The sequence below is a fragment of the Prionailurus viverrinus genome, chromosome D2, assembly GCF_022837055.1.
Source record: "Prionailurus viverrinus isolate Anna chromosome D2, UM_Priviv_1.0, whole genome shotgun sequence".
NCBI classification, from domain to species: Eukaryota; Metazoa; Chordata; class Mammalia; order Carnivora; family Felidae; genus Prionailurus; species Prionailurus viverrinus.
In genome coordinates, this window is record NC_062571.1 from 46841819 (window position 1) to 46867163 (window position 25345).

The 25345-nt window shown below is 37.4% G+C and overlaps 1 protein-coding gene across 4 annotated transcripts in view; it reads left to right on the forward strand.

Annotated features, from left to right (window-relative positions):
• Positions 1 to 25345, forward strand: part of MAPK8 (mitogen-activated protein kinase 8) — a 98790-nt gene that overhangs the window by 54145 nt on the left and 19300 nt on the right. For all 4 annotated transcript variants that reach the window (XM_047826411.1, XM_047826410.1, XM_047826409.1 and 1 more), the window contains 4 exons: positions 4097 to 4267; positions 7651 to 7780; positions 14101 to 14159; positions 14249 to 14387. In XM_047826411.1, coding sequence (XP_047682367.1) covers positions 4146 to 4267; positions 7651 to 7780; positions 14101 to 14159; positions 14249 to 14387 — 450 coding nt within the window. In that variant the 5' untranslated portion in view covers positions 4097 to 4145. The remainder of the gene's footprint in view (positions 1 to 4096; positions 4268 to 7650; positions 7781 to 14100; positions 14160 to 14248; positions 14388 to 25345) is intronic.

Here is a 25345-nt window from a genome sequence, read left to right on the forward strand (position 1 = left end):
ACATTTGAAAATCATCAGTGTAATTCATCATATAAACCAACTAAGAAGGCAAAACTATATTATTATCTCAATAGATCCAGAAAAGTCATTTGACAAAATTCAGTACTCATTAATACTAAAAACTCTCAGTGAAATAGGCCATAAGGAGAACTTTCTTATCTTGTTAAATGGCATCTCGTAAAATCCTGTCATTTACATCATACTTAGTGATGAAAGACTAAATGCTTTCTCTAAGATCAGGAACCAAGGGAATGATGTTTGTTTGCTCTTGCCACTTCTATTCTGGATTGTATGGAAATTATAGTTAGTACAGTGGGGCAAGAAAAGGAAGTCAGAGGCATCCAAGTTGGAAATGAAGAAATGAAACTGTGTATGTAGGACATCTCAAAGAATCCACAAAAAAGGCTACTAAGACTAATAAATGAGCTTTGTACAAAGTTATTATACAGAAAACTTAATTGTATTTCTATGTGCTACCAATGAACAATTGAAAATTTAAAAATTAATTAACATGAAAACATCTACAATAGCACCCAGAATATTAACACTTAAGGAGAAACTGAACAAAATTTTGCAAGGCCTATATATTGGGAACTGTAATATATATAAAGGATTACATATTATGTGATTCCATTTATATAACATTATTTAAATGAAAAAAAAATGATAGTGGTGGAAACAGATCAAACTGCCAGGGGTAGGGTTGGCAAGAAAGTGTGATTATATACAGGGATAACGTGAAGGATTTTCTTTGGTGAGATGAAACACTTCTGTATTCTGATTGTGATAGAGATTACACTAATAGGTGTATGTGATAAATTTACATAGAACTGTACACACACACACAAAGTGCATATAAAAACAAGTAAAATCTGAACAATGTCCGTTTCCTTGTTGGCTAATAGTATGTACCAATGTAAACTTTCTCTATCAAATATCAATTTTTGATAATTATACTATGGTTATGTCAAATGCTCTCATTTGAGTGAAGCTGGGTGAAGCATTGCCAGGAACTCTGTACTATTTTTGTAACATCTGTGTTGGTTTAAAATTATTTCACGGTAAACAGTTTTAAGAAAAAGACACTGTTAAGAAAATAGAAAGGCAAGCCACAGACTGGGAAAAAATGCTTGCACATCTGACAAAGGATGTATATCCAAAATATATAAATAAGTACCAAAACAATTATATTTTTAAATGGGCAAAAGAATTAATTAGCTACTTCACAAAAAGAAGATGTAGCATGTAAGCCCATGAAAAAATGTTCAGCATCGTTAATTATTAGGAAATGCAAATGTAAGCCACCGTGAAATACCAGTGTGCACCCGCTAGTAAAATGTAAAATCACAAGAAATTGGCAATCACAAGAAGGTTACTTTGCTTACTTTTGCTTACTTTTACTTACTTTGCTGGTAGGAATGAAAAATGGTATGGCCACTTTGGAAAACAGTTTGGCAATTTCTTATAAAATTAAACGTAAGAGTCAAAAACCCCATTCCTAGGTATTTACCCAAGATGAATGGCAGGGGGAGTGTGAATGTTTATACTAGCGTTATTTGTAATAACCTCCAGACTGGCAACAATGCAAATGTCCAAATGGTATATCCACACAATGGAATACTATTGGGTTGTAAAAAGGGATGCAGCATAGATTGTACTGCCTAGAAAACTCCCTTATTTCCGTGTCTGGTTAACTCATAATCTGTGTTCAGATCCTGCTCAAACATCACAGCATAAAGGGAATTTTTTCTTGAGCCCAGACTAGCAGGCTTGCTTCTATCAGCATCCTGTCCTTTCCCTTCACTGCTCTTATCACAACCATAGTGATACACCAGCAGATTCTAAGCAATGTAAGGTCTCCTTATCTGTCTTAACTGCAAGTTCTGTGGATGGCCAGATGCTGAATACTATTGTGTTTTGGTACCCAACATAGATTTTTACTCAGGCGTGCCGGTAAATATTGTACAGCTGATAATGTAAGTGAGTAGAGTTTTCTATTTCCTTTTTGTAGGAGTGGCAGCTGTGGCTTCTACAGAGGGTACTACTGGCTGGGTCTGCCTACTTAACCTTGGGTACTCTGCCTGCTATCCCTGCTCTGTTCTGGGGTGTTGTAGCTATCATTGCTCAGCTGCTGCCACAGGTTAGTCTAGACTTCTGTGTGCATACCATGGGCACTCCTGCTCCTGGGCCATTCTGTTCTGAGAATAAAGAGAAGCCTTTCCTTGCCATTAAGGAGGCTCTGTGCTCAGTCTCTGGCCATATGTGCAAATTACCAGAGAGCATTATTACTGTCTCCAGGCCCTGGGCCGACCTAGTTTCCAGGATAAATGTGTAGAATATTTGATGAGGGCGCTGACACCCAATGCTTCCTTCTTTTCCTCTTTTCACTTCTCATTCTATTTCTCTACTCCAGTAGACAAGAAGGAATTCAGGTTAAGTTAAGAAATTGGTCTGGGTAACCAATACCTATATTTGATCAGCCTATGGGTATATCTAAGTGTTTAAATCATGAGCAAACTTTTTCCTTTAAGCCTCTGGTTCCACTTAGGTAGATTGATGACACTTGTCATTTCAGACACTTCTCTCTGGAGCGTTACATGACTAGTTTTAGTTACTAATTTTGGAAGTGTTTCTCTGGCCCCTCTTTAATTTATCCAAATCATTGATCCGACTTTTCAATTGCTCTCAATTTATTTACCTTCTTTTTTAAAGCTTACACCGTTTGGAAATTTTTGTTTAGTTTCTGTTTATTCTTAACGCCATCACATCTAAGAATTCTCATTAATTTTAATTTTCTCTCTTATCTGGATTGGTACAATAGTTTACTAATTTTGCAACTAGTTTTACAACTCTTGCTCCGCCTCCTCTTGGAGTGTAATCTCCAGGTAGCAGCCAGGGAGCTGTTCAGTGGTTTCTGTCCTACTCTGGGAATTAAACTGTTAGAATCCAGTTCATGAGCTTCTACATAGTCTGGCTCTAGGGCGCAATACACTGCCTGGCGCAGGTTAGACACTTAGTAATTCTTAGTGTTTGTTAAATTGATTCTTTGCATTGTAAGTCTAATCAGGATTTTGTTTTTATTTTTGTTTTTGTAGGGGTTGCCTTGCAACCACACACACAAACAGTAATTCTTTAGACTTAACTGGTTTCTAGTCTTATTGTGGGATGTGGGGAGTAGGTTGGAGCTGTCTTGCATGCATTTTGCAATAGGCCACTTCTGTCTAGAATGAGTAATAGGTATGTCAATAAATGCAGCTCAAACAAGTAGAAAAAGACTTCCTTGGCTTATAATCAGGCATGTGGCAAAGAACTGTGGTCAGAACTTAGGTTATGCTTCTGAGGCCCCACAATTCAGAACAGTATATTGCTTTATTTCATATCCTAATATACTAAATGCTTTTCTCTATATATTTTCTCATTTTTAACTTTGTTATCTTTTTATTTTATTGTATAGTTTCTACCCTTCTTCTCATCCTTTCAACCATTCTAACAACATATGCATTACACCCTGGGTGTTGCTCTTGGGGGTCAGGGGCATGGTGACAGCACTGTACTGTGTTTGTTAGGTAGGGGTGATACATGCTAACCAGCTTACTTGCCTGCCAGTTGGTTGTTTCTTCCATGTCACATTAAATGAGTTTGCAAATTATGATAGTATCAATTTCTCACAAAAATTAAGTTTTCAGTAATCTATAATAAATACATAAAATGACTGGTTTTAAATTTTAAACTATGGAAGTGACCTTAAAAGCATGTTTAGTTATAATTATTTGCTTTTGTTAAAATGTTTTTACAGTTTCCAATAAGTTAAGACATGTATGCATATTAATACTAGTGACTTACAGTGAAGAAATTGTTTACCCTTGTAAAAGCTTTGTTTTGTTTTTAACTATCAATCCTCTCCTTAAGTATGGCAGATGCTAACCAAGTTCTGAGGTGTTTTTTCTTTCTATTTGTGTTTTAATGTATTTTAATGAAGTAGCTCTTTTACCGTGCTGTAGCAGTCTGTGTTACTATCAGTGAACAGAGTGAAGACTCGAATTTTAAGATTAAATACATTCATTTTGTTAACATCACATTTTGTTCCATTTTGCAGCTTCTCGGTGAATATTTGGATGAAGCCATTAAATTAATTGTTTGCCATCATGAGCAGAAGCAAGCGTGACAGCAATTTTTATAGTGTAGAGATTGGAGATTCTACATTTACAGTTTTGAAACGATATCAGAATTTAAAACCTATAGGCTCAGGAGCTCAAGGAATAGTATGGTAAGTTTTACTTCCAAAAATTAGGCAGAGAATCATTAACTGCTATCTTTTCTCCTCTTGTAATATAGATACCTTGGTAAATATTTAACTTGCTTCAAAAAAGTTAAAATAAAACTATTATTTAAATTAAAGCTATAACATGGTAATAATTTTGTTCTGGGTTGATGTTCTTTATTATTCATTAAACACAACTTTATAAATCAGCACTGTCATCTTTAAGTATAAATTATGATTAAATACGTGGTCATAAGCCATGTAAAGACAAATAATCTATATCAGGAAAGAATAAGTGGCATGCTTGTTAATTCCATGTATACATCTATTCCCATAGCTAGTTTAATAAGAAGCTTCACTTAATCATCATTTTCACACTACAATGAAACTCTGGAATTTCAGAAATCTTATTTTATACTGGGGAATGAAGTGAGCTCATTTTTCATTGTATGTTTCAAAAACTCATATGTATCTTTAAAACTGATTTACAAGCTAATTTCTGCAGTGGGCGTAGGCTTTATAGATCAGCATAATTCTTAATAAACTGAAATGTAGAATACTTTTTGGGACAGTTCTGCTAATGATTTTAGATCACTAAGTTAGCATAATCTAGTGCTTTGGGGAATTCTTAGCCTCGCTCTAGCGTAATTATATCTTTATTACCTTTTCTTGACCATATTTGTCTCAGAATCTATTAAAAATCATGTGTTTATGACCCTGCAGGTCTCCCCCAGGTTCCAGAAAAACACTTGCACATGTACCTAAAGAGACTTTTCTTTGCAACACTGTTTATAATAGCAAAAATTGTTAATAGCAGTGAGTCTATCCATGAAAAAAATTGTGATATATTCATACAGTAAAATACTATACAATATTTAGGATGAACTGGAGCTGTGTTTCAGCAAAGACAGTCTCAGAGTTGTAGTGTTGTTGAGTTTAAAAAGGAAGATGCGGAATACATATACCTTATAATACCATTTATATATAGTTGAAAATATACAAAATAGTACCATATATTTATGGATGTATATGTATGTAGAAAGCTATAAAAACATTAATAACACCAAATTCTTCAGAATAATGTCTACTTCCAAAAATAGAGACAAAGAAAGGGGACTTTATCTGTGAATTTTTTAAAAATTCAGAGCAATTATGGTAAAATGCTAAAATCTCTCACATTTCTGTAATAGGAACAGTAGCATTTATTCTCTTTTTTGTACTCTCGAAATAATTTATAATACCAAAAATTACAGAATTTGGGTAACTTTTTTTTTCATTTTTAGTATTTTGGGTAACTTTAAAAAGTAATATTGGCTGGCTGGTTGTCAATTTAACCAACGACAAATTCATTGTAAAGAAAATAATGCGGTATAGTCAATACAGGAAGGATTCTGAAAGCCAGCTCATGGTTCAGATTCTAGCTTTATGATGTACTAACTTTGTGATTCATGGCAAATTAATATTGCTAAGCCTGTTTTCTCACCTGATTGACATTATTGTGAGGAATATGGTATTTATATACATATATATATGTATATACATACATACACATATATATGTGTAATATATGAACATATATATAAAAGTATATATAAAAATGTTTTTTCTGTACCTTCACTTATCCTCAGGTAAGTACATTTTGAAATTTGTGTACCAGAATTAAAAAAAAAAAAAAAAAACTGCTTTGGAAGGGACCTCAAGCCATCTTAACCAGCCTCTGTTTTGTCCTAAGGAATAAGTGTCTTCAAATATTTTGCTTATTCTTTCACAAAAGATTATTATGAAATAGACAAATATTAAGCTAAAAAGTTTTTAAACTCACTGTGTGTGTTTACTATCACTGTCAACTGAAGAAATTAATTTTTTTAAGGCATTATTTTGGACCCCAGTGATAGATGGTAAGATTCATTGGGATCTGGATTGATCTCTAATTTGTACACATTTAAGTATCAACAATTAGAAATCTAACTTCCTTGGATGCAAAATAGTACAACCTACTCAGATACTTTTGAACCTCTGTAGTTTAAAATGTTACTTTTATTTAACACAAAAAATTAATAGGAATGAATTTAATGGTTAAAAGTAAAACATACTTTATCTGAAACAGTCAAAACTTTTAATCATCTTTAATGACCCCCTTATGTTGTGGGTGTTGTTTTTTAATTTGGGGAGAACATATACACAAATACGGTATTTTCTAACTAAAGAGTATAATATTTATGTCTGTTTTGCTATGTGTATGCATATGTACATATATAGGAAATAAGTCATGTCCTATATATTATGTATAGATGTGTCCATTTATGCCAAAGTGCTCATTTCTTAATACATATTTTTTCAGTACATTTGATACAGTGAGGTTGGATGAGAGAATAATTTTAGTCAGTAGTGTGCTAACTTTCCAAATATATAAACAGAAGTCTTCAAGTATGTTAGGTAGTCCAGTATGAAAAGCATAACCTCATGTCTTAGTCTTTTGGTCTCCGCTTTGCTTTTAACTTTCTGTTTAACCTTGGGCAAATTACTTATTAACCTCTGGTGAATAAGTGGTGAATTCAAATGATTTTAAAAGCTTCTTTCAATCATAACATTCTATAATTTTAAGGTAATTTACCTTATTTGTGCTTTACTGTCTCTGGTCTGTCATTTGTAAAACATGATGTTTAGTCAGTATCATATGGTAAAGATATGAAGAGTAATGAGTATGGTGTTGCTGTATGTCACAGAATTATGTGTTTCAGTAACAGTTACGAAGCATCTTCTAATGTCCTGAAATCTAGCATTCATATCTATAGGCTTGATTTTTTAATTCCCTTCTCCAAAACAAATTTTAAATACTTTTACATTGTAAAATAACCCTTTGTATAGCTCTGTATGTATGTTCCTTCCTCTTTCTGTATTCATTTTGTTGTGTCCAAAGAAGTTGGAAGTGATCTACTTATGTCGAATTCCTCAGAAAGTAATTTGGGTAGAATTTATGACCACACGTATTCTTTAATCCTGTCTGCCCTTGGTGTAGGTGCAAAGTGAAGGATTCATCAGGCTTTAAGCTATGTATTGGGCCTGAATACTCATTAAACATTTATGCCTTGAGTGCCCATTGTATGCTAGGGAAATCTTGGAGGACACCCAACTAACAAGTACAGTTTCTGCCTTCACAGTCCATTGTCTCTTTGAATCCATTAGCGTTTTAAGAAGCAGTTAACAATGCTATACATTGTTGGAATATGCTGTAATAGGTAGAGAAGAAACATGTTGCCTATCAAACACTGGAAATTGATACAGTTGCATTTATCTTTGGAGAGAGTAAGGAATCTACATGAATGTTTCATAAATTCAGTTTTGTAGATTTTAAAGCTTTGTTGTTGTTTTTGAATTTCTTGTTACAGTGCAGCTTATGATGCCATTCTTGAAAGAAATGTTGCAATCAAGAAGCTGAGCCGGCCGTTTCAGAATCAGACTCATGCTAAACGGGCTTACAGAGAGCTAGTTCTAATGAAATGTGTTAATCACAAAAATGTAAGTGAACATTTGAGAAAATGTTGTAAGTATAGATGAAATCAAGATTTGTTCATGAATACATAACCAACAAAACTTTTAAAAATATTAGGTGCTTTAAATGCTCTTCTGGTTTGAAACATTATCTAAAAGGGATATATGTCTGCAGTGTGAATTTTTCTCAATTTTATTAAATTATATCAAAAGAAAGACAGTTGATGAAATTTAGATTGTGTAGTTTTTTATTTTTCAAAAGGAGTTTTAAAAGAGGTAGGTGTTTTAGAAGAACTTGATTTAGACTTGATCTCATCTTCTACTTTTTGTTTTCTGGCAGGCTGACATTTCGGAAAACTGTAGCCTTAGCACAGAGGTGAAATTGTTCCCATTTTACTTTGACAGTAGTTATTTTATTTAATATTGGATATAAAATAGAAATCATTTCTCCCTACCCCACTCCTGGTTTTTTAAGTGATGCTAATACTCACTGGTGACTTTAAGTTGAAGATAGTGATTTTATGAAGCAGTTTAGCAGAAACTTCAAAAGATACTTAAATGAAATTAGGAAAGCATTCCTAATTCTTTTTCCTAATGATTATAAAGACTTAAGCATATAACTTTCATTCATTTTGGGGCTCCTGGGTGGCGCAGTCGGTTAAGCATCCGACTTCAGCCAGGTCACGATCTCGTGGTCCGTGAGTTTGAGCCCCGCGTCAGGCTCTGGGCTGACGGCTCAGAGCCTGGAGCCTGTTTCCGATTCTGTGTCTCCCTCTCTCTGCCCCTCCCCCGTTCATGGTCTGTCTCTCTCTGTCCCAAAAATAAACGTTGAAAAAAAAAATTAAAAAAAAAAAAAAACTGGGGCGCCTGGGTGGCGCAGTCGGTTAAGCGTCCGACTTCAGCCAGGTCACGATCTCGCGGTCCGTGAGTTCGAGCCCCGCGTCGGGCTCTGGGCTGATGGCTCAGAGCCTGGAGCCTGTTTCCGATTCTGTGTCTCCCTCTCTCTCTGTCCCTCGCCTGTTCATGTTCTGTCTCTCTCTGTCCCAAAAATAAAAAAAAAAATTAAAAAAAAAAACTTTCATTCATTTTGAGAATTGTTAACACTTTGTAAAACTTACTTTCAGCATACTTTCATGATTACTTTAATGGAATGATTTTTATAAGCCAAGAGGAAATAAACTAGGAGTAAGTTATGCAAGGGACGGTTTTATGAAGTACTAAACCAAAAGCATCTGACTGGAGATATTTTGTGGTATATTTGTCTAAAGGAGTTTATAAAATACAGTAAGCTCCATGCTTTCTGATTGCAGATAACACAGTTTACCACATTTTGAGAACTAACTGTGCAAGTTTCTGTGTACTGGCGTTACTAGTCACTGTCGGGGAAGGATGAGGCTCCTGATTTGGGGGAGCTTATTACAGTGTTATTTTGAAGACAAATAACAGAGAGTGAAATACCGAATATGATAAAGCGGTAAAGGTTTGATTGTCATATCATGGTGGGTGGAAAATAAGTGCTGAGATTTCAGGGGAGAGAAGATTGCAGTGAGCTTTCATGAAATGGGAATGCTTTGGGGAAGGGTGACCCTAGACTAATTCTTAAAAATGGGGTAAAAATTGGATTGTTAAAGAAAAAGGGCCTCCCAGAGAAAAAGAACAGCGTTTAAAAAGAGATACAGTTTAAAGTCCGTCAGTGACAGCGAAGAAGTTGTGTCACCATTCTTGTTTAGGTGGGAGCCAGTCGTGTTGCTTGTCTGGGTTTTGCTGGTGGTCTTTCCCTCTCAGATGGAGCTGCTTATGCCTCTTGTAGCCTGTTTCGTGGCAATGATGGTGGTGATATTGCCTTAGTTTTGCACTGGGGACATGGCCAATAACTCCCTATTTCCTGAGCCAGCCGACTGCAAAAATAGATGGTTCCATCAACTCAATGGAGGGCATGGAAAGCTTGTTTCACATAGTTAACCCTCTGCTGGGGGTGGCAAGATCCACGCAGGCAATACCCTTGGCACCTAGAAGAGTGCCGACTGACGTAGAGTAGATGCTCCTAACATATTTGTTCAGAGAATGAATATAAAACTAAATACAGTTGACCCTTGAGCAAAGTGGGCATTAAGGATGCTGACCCTCTGTGTAGTTGAGATGTACATATAACTTTCAACAACCCCAAACTTAACTGCTAATAGCCTACTATTGACTGGAAACCTTACCAATAATATAAATAGTCGATTAACACATATTTTGTGCATCGCATGTATTGTATTCCTTTATTTTTTTAATTTTGAGAGAGAGCACGAGTTGGGGAGGGGCACAGGGCGAGAGAGAGAGGAGAGAGAGAGAAAATCCCAAGCAGGCTCTGCACTGTTAGTGTGGAACCTGATGCAGGGCTTAAACTCGTGAACCACGAGATCATGACCTGAGCTGAAACCAAGAGGCGGACAATCAACTGACTGAGCCCCCCAGCCACTCCTACATGTATTGTATTCTTAAAGTAAGCTAGAAAAGAAATGTTATGAAAATCATAAGGAAAATTTTTACGCAGTACTGTACTGTCTTGAAAAAAATCCATGTGTAAGTGAACCCTCCTAGTTTGAACCCATGTTGTTCAAGGGTCACTATGTATAGGGAAACCAGGAATGATGGAATTTTTACATTCCTGATGGATGGATGTTTTTGTGATGTCTTGCCTTTTCAGCAGTTTCATGCTCTACACAGATTAATCTCTTCATTGGTCTAAACATGTTTTTTCCCACCCTCCTTTTTTTGTGGTAAAATACACATAGTATAAAACTATCTTAACCGTTTTAAACATACAGTTCAGTGGTACTAAGTGCATTCATATCGTTGTGCATTTGTTACTATTTCCATAGATGCTTTTGTATGTCCACTTGGTCACTTATCTCTGAACACACTGGTGTGTCACCTAGCACACAGTACTTCATGTCTGATCGAATCCTTCAAGAGGAACTGAGGCTTGTCGTCTCCTACTTAACCGTGGACATTGTAATCCTGTTTGGAAGTCAGGTCACCGTTTGGTTCACATTGTCTTAGCAGGTTATTCTTTGTCACAAGCCTGCTAATAGGTCACATCTTTCCCACCTTTCACTTTCTTTTTTTCTTTATAAAGATTTTAATTTTAAGTACTGTCTGTACCCAACATGGCACTTGAACTTATTAAAACCTTGAAATCAAGAGTTGCAAGAGCCAGCCAGGTCCCCCCCCCCCCCCCCCCCCCCGCCCCATTGTTCACTTTCTTTTTACTTTTTGCTTTTGGAGATTAAGTATATAGTACTTTCTGTTTCTCCCTAGAATTTCACATGAAATCTGGTTTCTGTTCCCAGACTGTTGGGGGTTGCTTTTTCCTTTGTTCTGACTTTTCACTTGCTGGCTTCACTTATCAGTTTTGCTCAGGATGCCTTCATAATAGCTGCATTACTTCATTAGTGACCTTTGTTTATATAGCAGAAATTGTGTGTGTAACTAAAAAATTATCCATCTCTCCTGAATTCTTCATCTCATTCACATGGGTATTATGATTGGAGACATTTTCAAAATGCGTTTTTGAAATCTCCGTATAGGTACTTGGTCACATTTCTGACCTGCTGCTGTTCTTTGTTGTCGTTGTTTTATTCAGAGAAGAAAGTACAGTTTCTTGGGGAATTTTTACCTGGTCCTAGTAAGTGTTACTTCTTTCACATACTTCTGTATCACCCACTTAATCAGCACTTGACTTTTGTTTGCTGTCCAGTCTATGATTGATTTAATTTCCCTTCTGTTCTTTTTTGAAGGAAAAAAAAGGGCCACTGTCTGCCTTAATCTTTTATAGCACCTTTATTGAGATACAATTCACATGCTGTACAGTTCATTTAATGTGTGTAATTGGTTATTAGTGTATTCACTGATGTATATGACTACAGGCAGTTCTAGAACGTTTTCATCACCTCAGAAAGAATCTCCGTATTGTGTAGCTGTCACGTTCCTATCTCCCATCCACCTTAGCTCTAAGCAACTACTGATCTCTTGTTTTTATATGCTTTTCATCTTTAACACTTCTCTTGTGCTATAGGATTTCTCAGATAAGAACAGTTTTACTATTTCTACAAGTCTGTAGATGTGCAGTTCATCTAATTAGGAGCCAGGAATTCATTCATTTAGAGCAGCTAGATGCATTCTTATTATCACTTTCCCTATCTTGAACAGATTTGTTAGACCTTTTCTGATCTGAAAATTGTGTTTCTGAATTTATTCACTGAACAAATATTTGAATGCCTCTTATAAGCAAAGCTTCGTACTTAGATGAATGACATAAATTCCTCCCTCATGTAGTTTGTCTAGAAAAATATTCCCATTCCTAAGTGTATTTGTCAATAAACATTTTAAAAATGTGTGTCAGTTATCTCCCTGTGCTAGGGCTGTAAGAGGGAATAATTCTTTCCAACAAGGATCCTGGTGTGATTGGGATGAGGCTGTCATGAAAATGAGTCTATACTACAGTGTGTTAAATGCCATATTAATACATAAGACATTGTGGGAACAAGGTAAAGAGAATATTCAGCAACCCACCAAGGACTAGATAGAGGTTGTTAGACTCTACAAAAGACATCAATTTTGAAAGGAACAGAATTCAGTAGGTAAATATGACAGGTACAGGGAAGAGTATCTTTAAAGGCATTGAGAGTTTTTAAATATATCATTGTTTAAACTAATTGATATTAAAGTATCAAGTTTAATAGAGGGCTTAGCAGGAGACAAAGTGGGTTGATATTCTGTCATGGAAGTCTCTGAATATACTTCCTGCAAGGGAGTTTGGGAAATTTTTTTGCTGGTAGTAAGTTTTTGAAGAGGTGAGTAATATGATCAGGTCTTTCTTTCACCATATGATAGGCAGTAAAATGGTAGCTGGATTTTTAGAAAACCATTGTTAGGGAACCTAATGTTAGAAGTAATTACAGCATGAACAGTGTAGATGAGATGTCAGAATCCTTTACCTGTGTGGTAGCGCAGGGAATTGGAAAGAAGAGATTGAAGTTCAGACTGACAGTGGAATGGAATAGTATTCTTTTCAACATTTATTATGGTGCAAATACTGAAAACGGAGTCAAAAATTACTCTGAGCCGCCTTTGTAAAAGAGAAGGCACTCTGGAAAAGTAAAGGGTTTGGGTAGGAATGCTAATGAATTCAATTTTGTATTCTTTGTGAGACTTTCATGTGACATGGCAATGTGTATTTGAGACTTCTAAATTAAGCAGGGCCTTTTAATGTATATTTGGAAACTGTCCAACATAGAGATGTTTAGAGAAAAAGACATATATTGCCCCAGGGAAAGGGTGCAGATGGAGAAAAGGATTAAAGACAGAATGGTGGGAAAGAGGGCATGTCTGTGGATGAACCAAAGAATGGACTGGGAATGAAGAAAACTGGGAAAGTTCAGTATTATGAAAAACTGAGGGCGATGGGGGAGTTAGATAAGAGCTGATGGAAGGTATTTAAAATTTGCTCACAAATTGGGGCACCTGGGTGGTTCAGTTGGTCCGACTTTGGCTCGGGTCATGATCTCGCAGTTCCTGAGTTCGAGCCCCACGTGGGACTTTGTGCTGACAGCTCAAAGCAGCTGCTCCACCAACCTAGAGCCTGCTTCAGATTCTGTGTCTCCCTCTCTCTCTGGTCCTCCCTTACTCATGCTCTCTCTCTCTTTCTCTCTCTCTTTCAAAAATGACTAAATGTTAAAAAAAATTTTTTTTAATTTGCTCACAAATTATGTAGATGATTGTATAATATACATCCTTGATAATTGAGTATTCATAAACGGAATGGATATGTGGAGCTCTTGTGTTGGTACAATTTTAAGAGCATTTTTAGGTTCATGGCAAAATTGAGAGGAAGGTACAGAGATTTCCCATATACTCTCTGCCCCCACACATGCATAGCCTCCCTCATTATTCATATCCCCCACCAGACTGGTGCATTCACTATAATCAGTGAACCTACAGTAATGTGTCTTTATTACACAGAGTCCATAGTTTACATTAGGGTTGTCTTTTGTATTGTACATTCTGTGGATTTGGACTAATGTGTAATGGCATAATATCTACCATTATAGTATCATGCAGAGTATTTTTCACTCCCCTAAAGATCCTGTGTGGTCTGGTTTTCTCCCTACCCCCAATCCCTGGCCATAAAGTTGTATTAGGTAAAATAGAAGAGATTACTTGGGCTTAGAACATAAGATTTTAATATTCTTATACCATTGGTAGATTTTTTTTTAACCCATGTATTTGCAGTTCCTAAATGAAAGTATTATTAAGCAGCAGTGGTGTCTAATTTTTTTGTCTCTCTGCTTTTGCCACAGATAATTGGCCTTTTGAATGTTTTCACACCACAGAAATCCCTAGAAGAATTTCAAGATGTGTAAGTGTGATAATTAAAAGTTTACATTCATACATTATTCTTAGATTGTTGCTGTGCGCTTTAGCTGTCATCTTTTCTCACCCATGAAGTTACATAGTCATGGAGCTCATGGATGCAAATCTTTGCCAAGTGATTCAGATGGAACTAGATCATGAAAGAATGTCCTACCTTCTCTATCAGATGCTGTGTGGAATCAAGCACCTTCACTCTGCTGGAATTATTCATCGGGTTAGTAGAAAAAATTATCATGTTCTTTTTTTAATTATTGAGGTGAAATTCATGTAGCATAAAATTAACCATCTTTTAAAGGGTTCAATTCATTGACATTTAGTACATTCACAACATTGTGCAACCACTACCAGTGTAATATTTCAAAATATTTTCATTGCCCCAAAAGAAAACCTCATACCCGTAAAGCAGTCAGATCCTCTCTCCGTCTCTCCCTCCCACCCCTCAGCCTCTGGCCTCATACCAATCTGCTTTCTGTGGATTTATCTCTTCTGGGTATTTCATATTAAGTGGAATCATATAATATGTGACCTTTGTCTTCTTTAACTTAGTGTAATGTTGTCAATCTCGTTCATGTTGTGGCATGTATCAATAGTTCATTCCTTTTTATGACTGAATAATATTGCAGTGTATGCATTTACTACATTTTATTTATCCATTCATCCATTAATAGACATTTGGGTTATTTTTACCTTTTAGCTTTTGTGGATAGTGCTGCTATGAACATTCATGTACAAGTATTTGTCTGAGTTCCTGTTTTCAATTATTTTGGGTATCTTCCTAGGATTGGATCATATGGTAATTGTTTTTTTAACTTTTAGAAGAACTGCCAAACTGTTTTCAATAGTGGCTATACCATTTTACATTCCTAGCAGCAACATTCCTAGTAGTGAATGTTCCTAGCAGTGAACATTCTGATTTGTCCAAATCTTTGCCAGTACTTAATTGACTTTTATTCCAACTATCCTAGTGAGTACAAAGTGATATCTCCATGTGATTTGCCTTTTCCTAATGACTAAAGATGTTGAATGTTTTCGTAAGCTTGCTGGTCATTTGCATATCTTCATGGGAGAAATGTCTGTTCAAGTCCTTTGCCCATATTTTGATGGGGTTATCTTTTCATTGTTGAGTTACAGAAGTTCTTTATATATTCTGGATCCTAGATACTAGACCCTTATCATATATGTGATTCGTAAATATTTTCTCCCATTTTGTATATTTTCACTTTCTTGATATCCTTTGATGTACAGAAGTTTTTTAATTTTCATGAAATTCAAGTATCTGAATTATGTGGAACTGCTGTAAGGACAGAAACCTAGACCAATGGAATAGGACTAAGAGTCCAGAAATAAAATCACATATCTACTGCCAACTGATTTTCAACAAGGGTGCAAAAGGCCAGTTGGGAAACAATAAGTCTCTAATAAATGGGACAGCTGGATTTCCACAAGCAAAAAAATGGCTTTGGACCTTTTCTCACATCATACACAAAAATTAACTCAAAATGGGTCAGTAACCTGAACATAAGAGCTAAAACTATAAATTCTTAGAAGAAAATGCAAAAATAAAGGTAATTATTTGACAGTGAATTCTTATAGAGGGTATCAAAAGCACAATCAGCCAAAGAAAAAACTAATTTTGTAGTAAGTTTTGAAATGGGGAAGTGTGAGTCCTTTTAAATATTGTTTTGACTCTTCAGGACCCCTTGTGATTCCATCTGAATTTAATTATCAGCTTTTCCATTTCTGCAGAAAAGTCATTGGAAGTTTATTTATTTATTTTTTTAGGTTTATTTATTTATTTTTGAGATGGGGGTGGGCGGAGAGAGAGAATCCCAGGCAGGCCTGGCACTGACAGTGCAGGGGCTTAAACTCATGAGCTGAAGTCAGATGCTTAACCAACTGAGCCACCCAGGCACCCCAAGCCATTGCAGTTTTAATAAAGATTTCATTCATTGGGGGTACCAGGGTGGCTCAGTTGGTGAAGCTCCCAACTCTTGATTTTGACTCAGCCCTTGACTCCAGGGTCGTGGGATTGAGCCCCACATAGGGCTCTTTGTTGACAGCAGGGAGCCTCCTTGGAATTTTCTCCTTCCCTCTCTGTCTCTGCCCTCCCCTGCTTGCTCGTGTGCATGCACACATTCTCTCTCTCTCTCTCTCAAAATAAATAAAAACAAACTTAAAAACAGGGATTTCATTCATTGAATCTGTAGATTGCTTCAGTAGTTTTGCCATCTTAACTATACCTAGTATTTCAGTTCATGGATGCTGAATGTGTATCTTTCCATTTACTTAGGTTGTATTAGTCTGCTTGGGCTGCCATAACAAAATACCACAGACTCAGCAGCTTAAACAGCAGCTATGAAATTGCCCTCTGAGCTCTGCTTTTTCTTTATTCCCTAAATTTTTATATGTTGTGTTTTCATTTTCATTCATCTCTAAGTATTTTCTAATTTCCCTTGTGAGTTGTTCTTTGCCCCATTGGCTGTTTGAGAGTATGCTGTTTAATTTCCACAAATTTGTGAATTTTCCAGTTTTCCTTTTTCTTGATTTCTGGCTTCATTCCATGGTGGTCAGAGAAGATACACTGTATGATTTCAGTCTTTTAAAATTTATTGAGACTTGTTCTGTCACCTAACATGTAGTCTGTTCTGGAGATTGTTGCATGTGCAGTGTTTTTGGAGGGAGTATCCCATATATGTCTGTTACATCTAGTGGGTTTATAGTGTTGTTCACATTCTTTATTTCCTTATCTTCTGCATAGTTGTTTGTTCATTAATGAAAGTAGGTATAGATATCTTCAGCTGTTATTGTATAACTATCTGTTTCTCCCTTCAATCATGTCCATTTGTGCCTATATTTTGGAGCTTTGTTGTTTATAATTGCTGCCTCTTCTTGAGGGATTGATGTTTCTGTTAAAATTTATTGTCCTCCATTGCCCCTTGTAACAGTTTTTGTTTTTAAGTTTTATTTTTATTTAAGTAATCTCTCCACCCAACGTGGAGCTTGAACTCACAACTCTGAGATCAGGAGTTGCATGCTTTTGCTACTGAGCCAGCCAGGCACCCCCGCCCCCCGCCCCACCTTGTAACAGTTTTGACTAATAGTCTATTTTGTCTGATACTAGGTTAGCTATTCCACCTCTCTTTTGGTTTCTGTTGGCTTGAAATATCTTTTTCCGTTCTTCCACTTTGTGCCTTTGAATCTAAAGTGAGTCTCCTTTAGAGTCTCTTAATAGGATCAATTTTCTTGTATCCCTTTTGCTGTTCTCTGGTTTTTACTTGGAGAGTTTAATCTATCTACATACAATGCAATTATTGATAAGGAAGAATTCACTTCTGCCACCATGCTGTTTTCTCTATTTCGTATCTCTTTGTTTCTCAATCCTTCCATTGCTTCTTTTTTTGTGTTTAATTGCTTTTTTAGTAGTGTGCCATTTGATTCTTTACTCATTTCCTTTTCTGTGTCATCTTCAGTCATTTTCTTAAAGGTTACCATTGGGATTGCAAATTTAGTCTCTTCAATTTATAACAGAATCTATTTTAGATTATTACCACCTTACCCTCAATAGCATACAATAGCATACAAAAACCCTACTCCTGTATACAGTCTGTTCTTCCCCCATTATGTTGTAGTTGTCACAAATTACATATTTATACACTGTGCCCAATAAGATAGATATGTTATTATTGTTCAGTGCATTTGCCTTTTAAATCATATGTGGGGTGGGGGTGAATAGGAGTTAGAAACACAAAACACAGTAATACTGACCTTTGTAATTTACCTATGTAACGACTTTTACCAGTATTCTTTATTTCTTCTTACAGCTTCAGTTTACTATTTAGTGTCCTTTTATTTCTACCTGAAAGACTCCCTTTAGCATTTCTTATAGGGCAGGTGTAACTAACAACAAACTGCCATAGCTGTATCTCAGAGTGTCTTAAGTTTCTCCTTTACTTTTGAAGGACAGTTTTGCTAGATACAGAATTTTTGTTTGCATTTTTTTTTCTTTTAGCAGTTTAAATGTGTCTTTTCACTGCCTTTTGGCACCTGTGATTGCTTTTGAGAAGTCAGTTGTTAATACCATTGAGGATCTCTTATAAGTGACAAGTTGCTTCCCTCTTGACTCGTAAGATTCTCATTTTGTCTTTGGCTTTCAACGGTTTGATTATAATATGTCTCAGTGACGATCTCTTTGCTTTTATCCTTGGAGTTTATTGAGCAGCTTGGATGTGTAGATTTATGACTTTCATTAAATTTGGATGTTTTCACTCATTTTTTTCAATTTTTTTTCTACCCCCTTTTCTTTTTCCTCTTATTTGAAACTTATATTATGTGTATGTTGTATTCTTGAATATATGCCACATCTTGTTTTCTTCAACTTCAGTGTTTTGTCACAGGCAGAATAGGTTATTCAATTGTCTTGCAGTGTTTTTGAGAAATGCCCCCTGTCTAGCCCAAGACAAGAGTCCCACACTGAGAATGGGGGCAGCCAAGAAGATGGGTAGGACAGGACTAGTAAAAACACCACACTCTTGCCTATAGTTTTTTAAGTTGCCTTTGTCTCAGTTCTATGTTTACTTGGTTGTTGTGAACATTTGACTGTTTTCCAGATTTCTGAAAAAGTATTCTGATCCATTTTGCTCTGCTTTTTGGCAATTCTGTGAAGCAGTCTACTCTTCCATTTTGGCTGACATCACTGTCTTTAATCATATTTTGGGGCGTTGTACTTCACGGGTTTATATGGAGTAGAATAAGCTTAGTTTTGCTTTGAAATGAGGCAGTATATAAATATCCTGCTATCATTACCAATGATATAAAACTGAGTATTCATCAGAGTTGTTTCTCAGATGTTCAGAAATATTATATATTTTTGTAATCTGTTTTTAACTGATTTATTGACATGTAATTCCCATACCATACAATTTATAAAGTGTATCATAATTATTTACTATACTCAAAGGTTGCACAACCGTCACCACAATCTAATTTTGGAACATTTTCACCCCACTTAAAGAAATCCTGCACCTGTTAGCCTTCCATTTCTGTTATTCCCTGTTCCCTTTGCCCCCAGCCCCACACAACTACTAACCTACTTTCTGTTTCCATATATATGCCTGTTCTGGACATCTCTTACAAGTGGAATTGTATATAATATGATCTTCTGTGTCTGGCTTCTGTTCCCTAGAGTAATGTTCTCAAGGTTCATCCCTCTATGTATTATGTATCAGTACTTATTCCTTTTATTGCCAAACAATAGTTCACTTTATGGATATATACCACATTTTGTTTATCCATTCATCACTTGAGGGACATTTGGGTTGTTAGCCATTTTTTGGTTATCGTGAGCAATGTTGACATGAACGTGTGGACGTGTGTTTTTTGTATTTTAGTTTTAATTCTAGCTTATTCTTGGAAAAGTATAGCATTTAATTTGAGAGAAATTTCTTGAAAAGTATTTAATTCATTGGAATTCTGTCTTTTCTCTGAGCTACCTTGTGTCAAATAATCTAACTCAAAATGAAAACAGATTTGTTCTCAGATTAACTATTTTCAGACCGTTATGTATGTGACATATTTAGGCTTATCCTTAATTATCGTTCTGACTGAATTGCTTTGTATATTGCATATGCAACTGCTATAATATTATGTCTGATGCCATCTTTAAGCAACATAGGAGATATCTCTTTCAATGGGAAGGTGTGTTATCTTCCTCATCCCATATTCCTATTCTGTGAGAGGCAAATGAGTTCAACTTCTGGGTTTTGTTTCTGCTTGTTTCTTTTGCCCTGTGGATCAGGATAGTAATGTGCCACCATGGAAATGAATTTGATTTTAGTGAAGTAAAATCTCCCAAATAGAATATTTTCAGATTAATGGGGGTAACAGAAATCACAGACCACATGACGAAGATAGAAGATAGGAAACAAAAGACATAGCAAGAAACATAAAAAGGGAACATTAAATTACAGAAGACCAATAGGTAACATAATGGATAAAGGGAATTAACCCCTTAATGAACAAAGTTCAGGTTTTGACACACAAAACTACCAACAACAACTGTGTGTTTCTGTAATGCAAACAATTGTAACTAGCTTCCAAAGGCTAAAAGCAAAGGCATTGGCAAAGATGTACTGGGAAAATGAAACATGAAAACAAGGATAACTCTATTTAGTCAGGTAAATTGAATATCGTGGAGCCAGGGGGAAAGCATTTCTCAGTGACTTTGTAAGGATAAAGGGTGGAATTCACTCATTTAGTAACTGTCAAGAACTTTATACATGAAGTGGAGTTACAATACACAGAGTTTAAACTGTGGAAAATAGAAGAAAAATGCAAACACAATGGTATTGGGATACTTCTTAAAAAATTTTTGTTTAATGTTTACTTATTTTTGAGAGAAAGAATAAGAGAGCGAGAGCAGGGGAGGGGCAGAGAGAGAGGGAGACACAGAATCTGAAGCAGGCTCCAGGCTCTGAGCTATCACAGACACAGACCCCGACCCTGACGCGGGGCTGGAACCCACAAACTACAAGATCATGACCTGAGCCAAAGTTGGACACTTCACCGAACTGAGCCACCCGAGCACCCCAGTGTTGGGATATTTTAACATACTCCCTTAGTGTGGATAGATAAAGTGGTAAAAATAAGTACAAGTGTAGAAAATTTACATAATAAGTTTGAGCTAATAAGAGACATACTGTGAAGAAGTCTGTGCCTTTATCTTAGGTCAGGTTATGTGGGAAACAAATCTCTAGGACAAATAACACATGTAAGAAGTTCGTTGGGGATTCCCCTAGGGATCAGCATCTTTGAGGGAGTAAAGGAAGTAAAACTGGACAGAGGGAGAAATTGAATTGGATGCAGTCACTCCAGAGGCCTCAGCTGTTGACTTAACTGGACTTTTGCTCTGGGGAGCCGCATAACATTGGAAAAGTGGCTCTCTGTGGCTGAAGGCAGTTCCTGGAGAGAGTTGCTGCAAACTCGGCACCCAACGCTGGCAGCAGCTAGAAGAATGAGTGCCTCAGTCCTGAATCAGGAATCAGAACAGCCACCAGAGGACCCACTGTAGGACACCTCTGGTGCCTCTTGTTCCCATTTCCTTCATACAGTAGGTTCTGGAGACTCTTCCTCCAGGATTTTATTTGATGTCTGTTCCTTGAGGAAGTTATGCGAAGTTTCATGGGATAAACTACAGCACCCTCTCCTATAGCTGGTCTTGAGGCCACAACTGATGCTCATCTCTCTGCTCTGCTACTAATTTTAAATACCCTTCACCCTGGGGCGCCTGGGTAGCTCAGTCGGTTGAGTGTCCGACTTCAGCTCAGTTCATGATCTCAGAGTCCATAGATTTGAGCCTCGCGTCAGGCTCTGTGCTGACAACTGGAGCCTGAAGCCTGTTTCAGATTCTGTATCTCCCTCTCTGTGTGCCCCTCCCCTGCTCACGCTCTGTCTCGCTCGCTCTCTTTTTCAAAAATAAATAGCCATTAAAAAAATTTTTAAATACCCTTCACCCCAACCTGATCTAAAATCGCTTGCTTGGTAAAATAATCTGAACTTTCATCTCTTAGGGCTTCAGTACAAGGCAGGGGGAGGAATGGGGTTCCTTCCACATAGTCAAGAGACCCAAGCTTCACCATCTGCATAGTTGCCAGTCATTGTGTCCATCGAAGAGAAAGCCAAGTGGTTGTACTGGTTTTTCTAGCTTTGGCCTGGAAGTGACACACATCACCTCTGTTCTGAGCCCATTGGCAGAACTAGTCACAAGGACCTGCTTAATTATGAGGGACAGGGAAATGTGGAGAGGCAGAGCTCGAAATGATGGTGAGCATTAGTTTCTGCCGTACACTACCCTTCAGGCTGTCGAACACTTCTTTGCCCCCTTTATGCCACACATAGTACACTCACCCCTTGCTTAGGGGAGATAACCCAGAGTCCTAGTCTATCAAGACATTTATTTCCCAAGTGATACATGGTAATCTCTACTTCAGATCAAGACATTTTTCCTTTTAGTCCAGAAGCTAAAATGATCAAATTATCTGACCACTCCTGTTTACTCCCCCTGCCCCCATCCCCTAGATATGATGGTCACACCAGGCCAGGGTAACCATAGTAAACAATCCCATTGGGGAAACTAAAAAACTCAGACACTGATTATTTTTAATTTGGAATTCTGTTGGGCAGGCATTGTGAATGTCACTTCCCTTGGGGATGAGGAATATTCCTTGGTTAGTTCCGCAAGGAACACTCTGTACACTGTTCTCTGTGGTACCTGGCTCTACTATGTGAAGAGTCCTTCTTTTCCACTATCCTTTTAAATATATCTGAAGTGCTTATTAGAAAATGTGTTTGGGAGGCACCGGGGTGGCCCTGTTGGTTGAGCATCTGACTCTCGATTTCAGCTCAGGTCATGATCTCACATTCATGGTTTCAAGCCCCACATTGGGCTCCTCACTAACAGCACAGAGCCTACTTGGGATTCTCTCCCTCCCCCTCACCCTGCATGCTGTCTCTTTCTCTCTCTCAGAGTAAATAAATAAACTTAAAAAAACAAATCTGTTCTCCTTGGGGGCTGTTCAGCCTTCTCAGCTTACTCTCTGTAAAAAATTGGGGAGCCCAAGTGTCATTTTAAGGCAGCCCTTCTCAACCTGGACCTTGTTGATGTTTTGGATGAAGAATTCTTTCATTTGAGGAGCTGTCCTGCACCTTGTAGAATGTTTAGTAGCATTCCTGGCCTCGACCCACTAGATCCCACCAGTACTTCCCAGTTACGACAACCAAAACTGTCTCTAGACATGGCCAAATATCCCTTGAGGGCAAAATTGCCCTGAATTGAGAGCTACTGTTTTAAAGCCAGAAGAGTCACAGGCTAATGGAGGTGTTTTTGTTTTTGTTTTTGTTTTAAGTTTATTTATTTTTGAGAGAGAGAGAAGGACAGAGGGAGGGAAAGAGAAAATCCCATATAGCCTGTACACTGTCATTGTGGAGCCTGACATGGGGCTTGAACCCACGACATGTGAGACCATGACCTGAGATGAAATTGGGTGCTTAACTGACTGAACCACCCAGGCGCCCCTGGGCTCCTTGACAATACAACTCTCTCAGAAACTTAGGAGGCTTCTTGTTTTTAATTACAGTTCTTTTCATAGCACTGTTGTTAGTCACTGGTTCTGCATTCTTGGATTTAATGTCTACCTTTAAGTTTTCAGGCTTCTGTTGACAAGTCTGAGGCATTTTCATCAAGTTTTTGAAAGATCTTACTGGTCTTTTCCCCTCCAGGGTTTTCAGAATTATTACGTGGAAATGATGCATGAAAAACAAATCCAAGGTATTGGTGGCATAAGACAACATTTATTGCTTGTTCAGGGGTCTGCAGGGTTGGCCGTGTGGCACTGCTTCAGATCCCAGGTTTGTTCCACCTTCACGTTTCAGCATCCAGGCTGAAAGGGTGCCTCCCTGGGGCACATCCCTTCCTCCTGGTGAAAGATGGAGGAGCAAGAGCCAAGCTAAATCAAGCATATTTAAAACTTCTTTTCGGGGCGCCTGGGTGGTTCAGTTGGTTAAGCGTCTGACTGTTGATTTTGGCTCAGGTCATGATCTCACAGTTCACGAGTTCAAGCCTTGCGTCGGGCTCTGTGCTGGTAGTGTGGAGCCTGCTTGGGATTCTCTCTTTCTCCCTCCCTCTCTCTGACCCTCCCATGCTTGTGTGCACGCGCTCTCTCTCTCTCTCTCTCTCTCTCTCTCTCTCTCTCTTAAAATAAATAAACTTTTTTAAAAAAATTTTTTTAAAAATATAGAGAACTTTTCAGATTTGGTGTACAACATATTCCCTCACATTCCATTGCCTAAAACAAGTCATCTGACTTTGGCTCATTAGTAAGGTGGAGGAGCACAGATGGTCCCTTCCTCATGGGGGCTCCACTAATTTTTCCACTTTACTGTGGTGTGAAAAGTACGGTGTGAAACCGTGCTTTGAATTTGATCCTTTCCCAGGTTAGCGATAATGTGGTGCAGCACTCTGCCACAGTGCCGCGGCTCCCGCCGCCACGCCGTCACAGGGTGAACGGCTGCTGCACGTAGCAAGCTTTCCCTACGCATACAGCCATTCTGGTTTTCACTTTCAGGACACCACCAATAAATCACATGAGCTGTTCGACACTTGACTGTAAAACAGGCTTTGCGTTAGATGATTTGCCCAGCCGTAGGCTAATGTAAGTGTTCTGAGCATATTTAAGGTAGGGTAGCCTTAAGCTCTAATGTTCAGTAGGTTAGATATATTAAATGCATTTTCATCTTACGATATTTTCAAGTTAGGAGGTTTTATCGGGACATAATACCACTGTGAAGTCAAGGAAAATGTATATATTGGGTTGGGAGGGGGGGAGAGAGTTACTGGACAATCTGCCATTTTTTAAGGGTTCAGTAGCATTTAGCTTTTCTAGAATGGCAAGGTCCTGAAAATCTAGACTCCGGGTCCCTTTCATTTTTGCTTTTAAAGTGGCCAGTTCTTTCAAATGCGGCCAATGGCCATCAACACACATTATGAAGGTTTTGCTTCCCAATCTCTTCTAGAGCAGGGGTCAGCAAACTTTTTCTGTAAAGACTTGAGAATCTTTTAGCCTTTGCAGATGATAGAGTCTCTCTCACAGCTATTTAGCTCTAACACAAAACAGCTAATAACACAAAAGCAGCTGTATATAGTAGGTAATTGAATGAAGAGAACTGTGTTCTAATAAAACTTTCTTCACAAAAATAGGCCTTAATTTGTTAACCCTTGTTCTAGAGCTTCAGGTTCAGTATACAAGTGCTGTGCCTTCCAAGTTACTGCAAGTGACAGGATCATGAAATGTATTGCTATTATATAATCTGGATCACCTTTCCAACCTCTGATATTAATTTCGCTGCTGCCTGATGCTCAATCTGCTAAGCCAAGATTCTGTGTCTATAATAGTAACACCCCACTTCTAGTACTAATTTCAGTGTTAAAATAGACTAGTGTAAAAGAAAAACATTGTGTGTTTCCTTTGCTTTTACACTATTGCTGTACTACTTCTGACGCCAAATGTGTGGTAGTTTTTCCCACACCAAACACTTCTCAGATTTTCTGGACACCAGCTGGGTATCTGATAATTTAACTCAATCCTGATACTACCTACCTGGAGATAGCATCAGATCCAA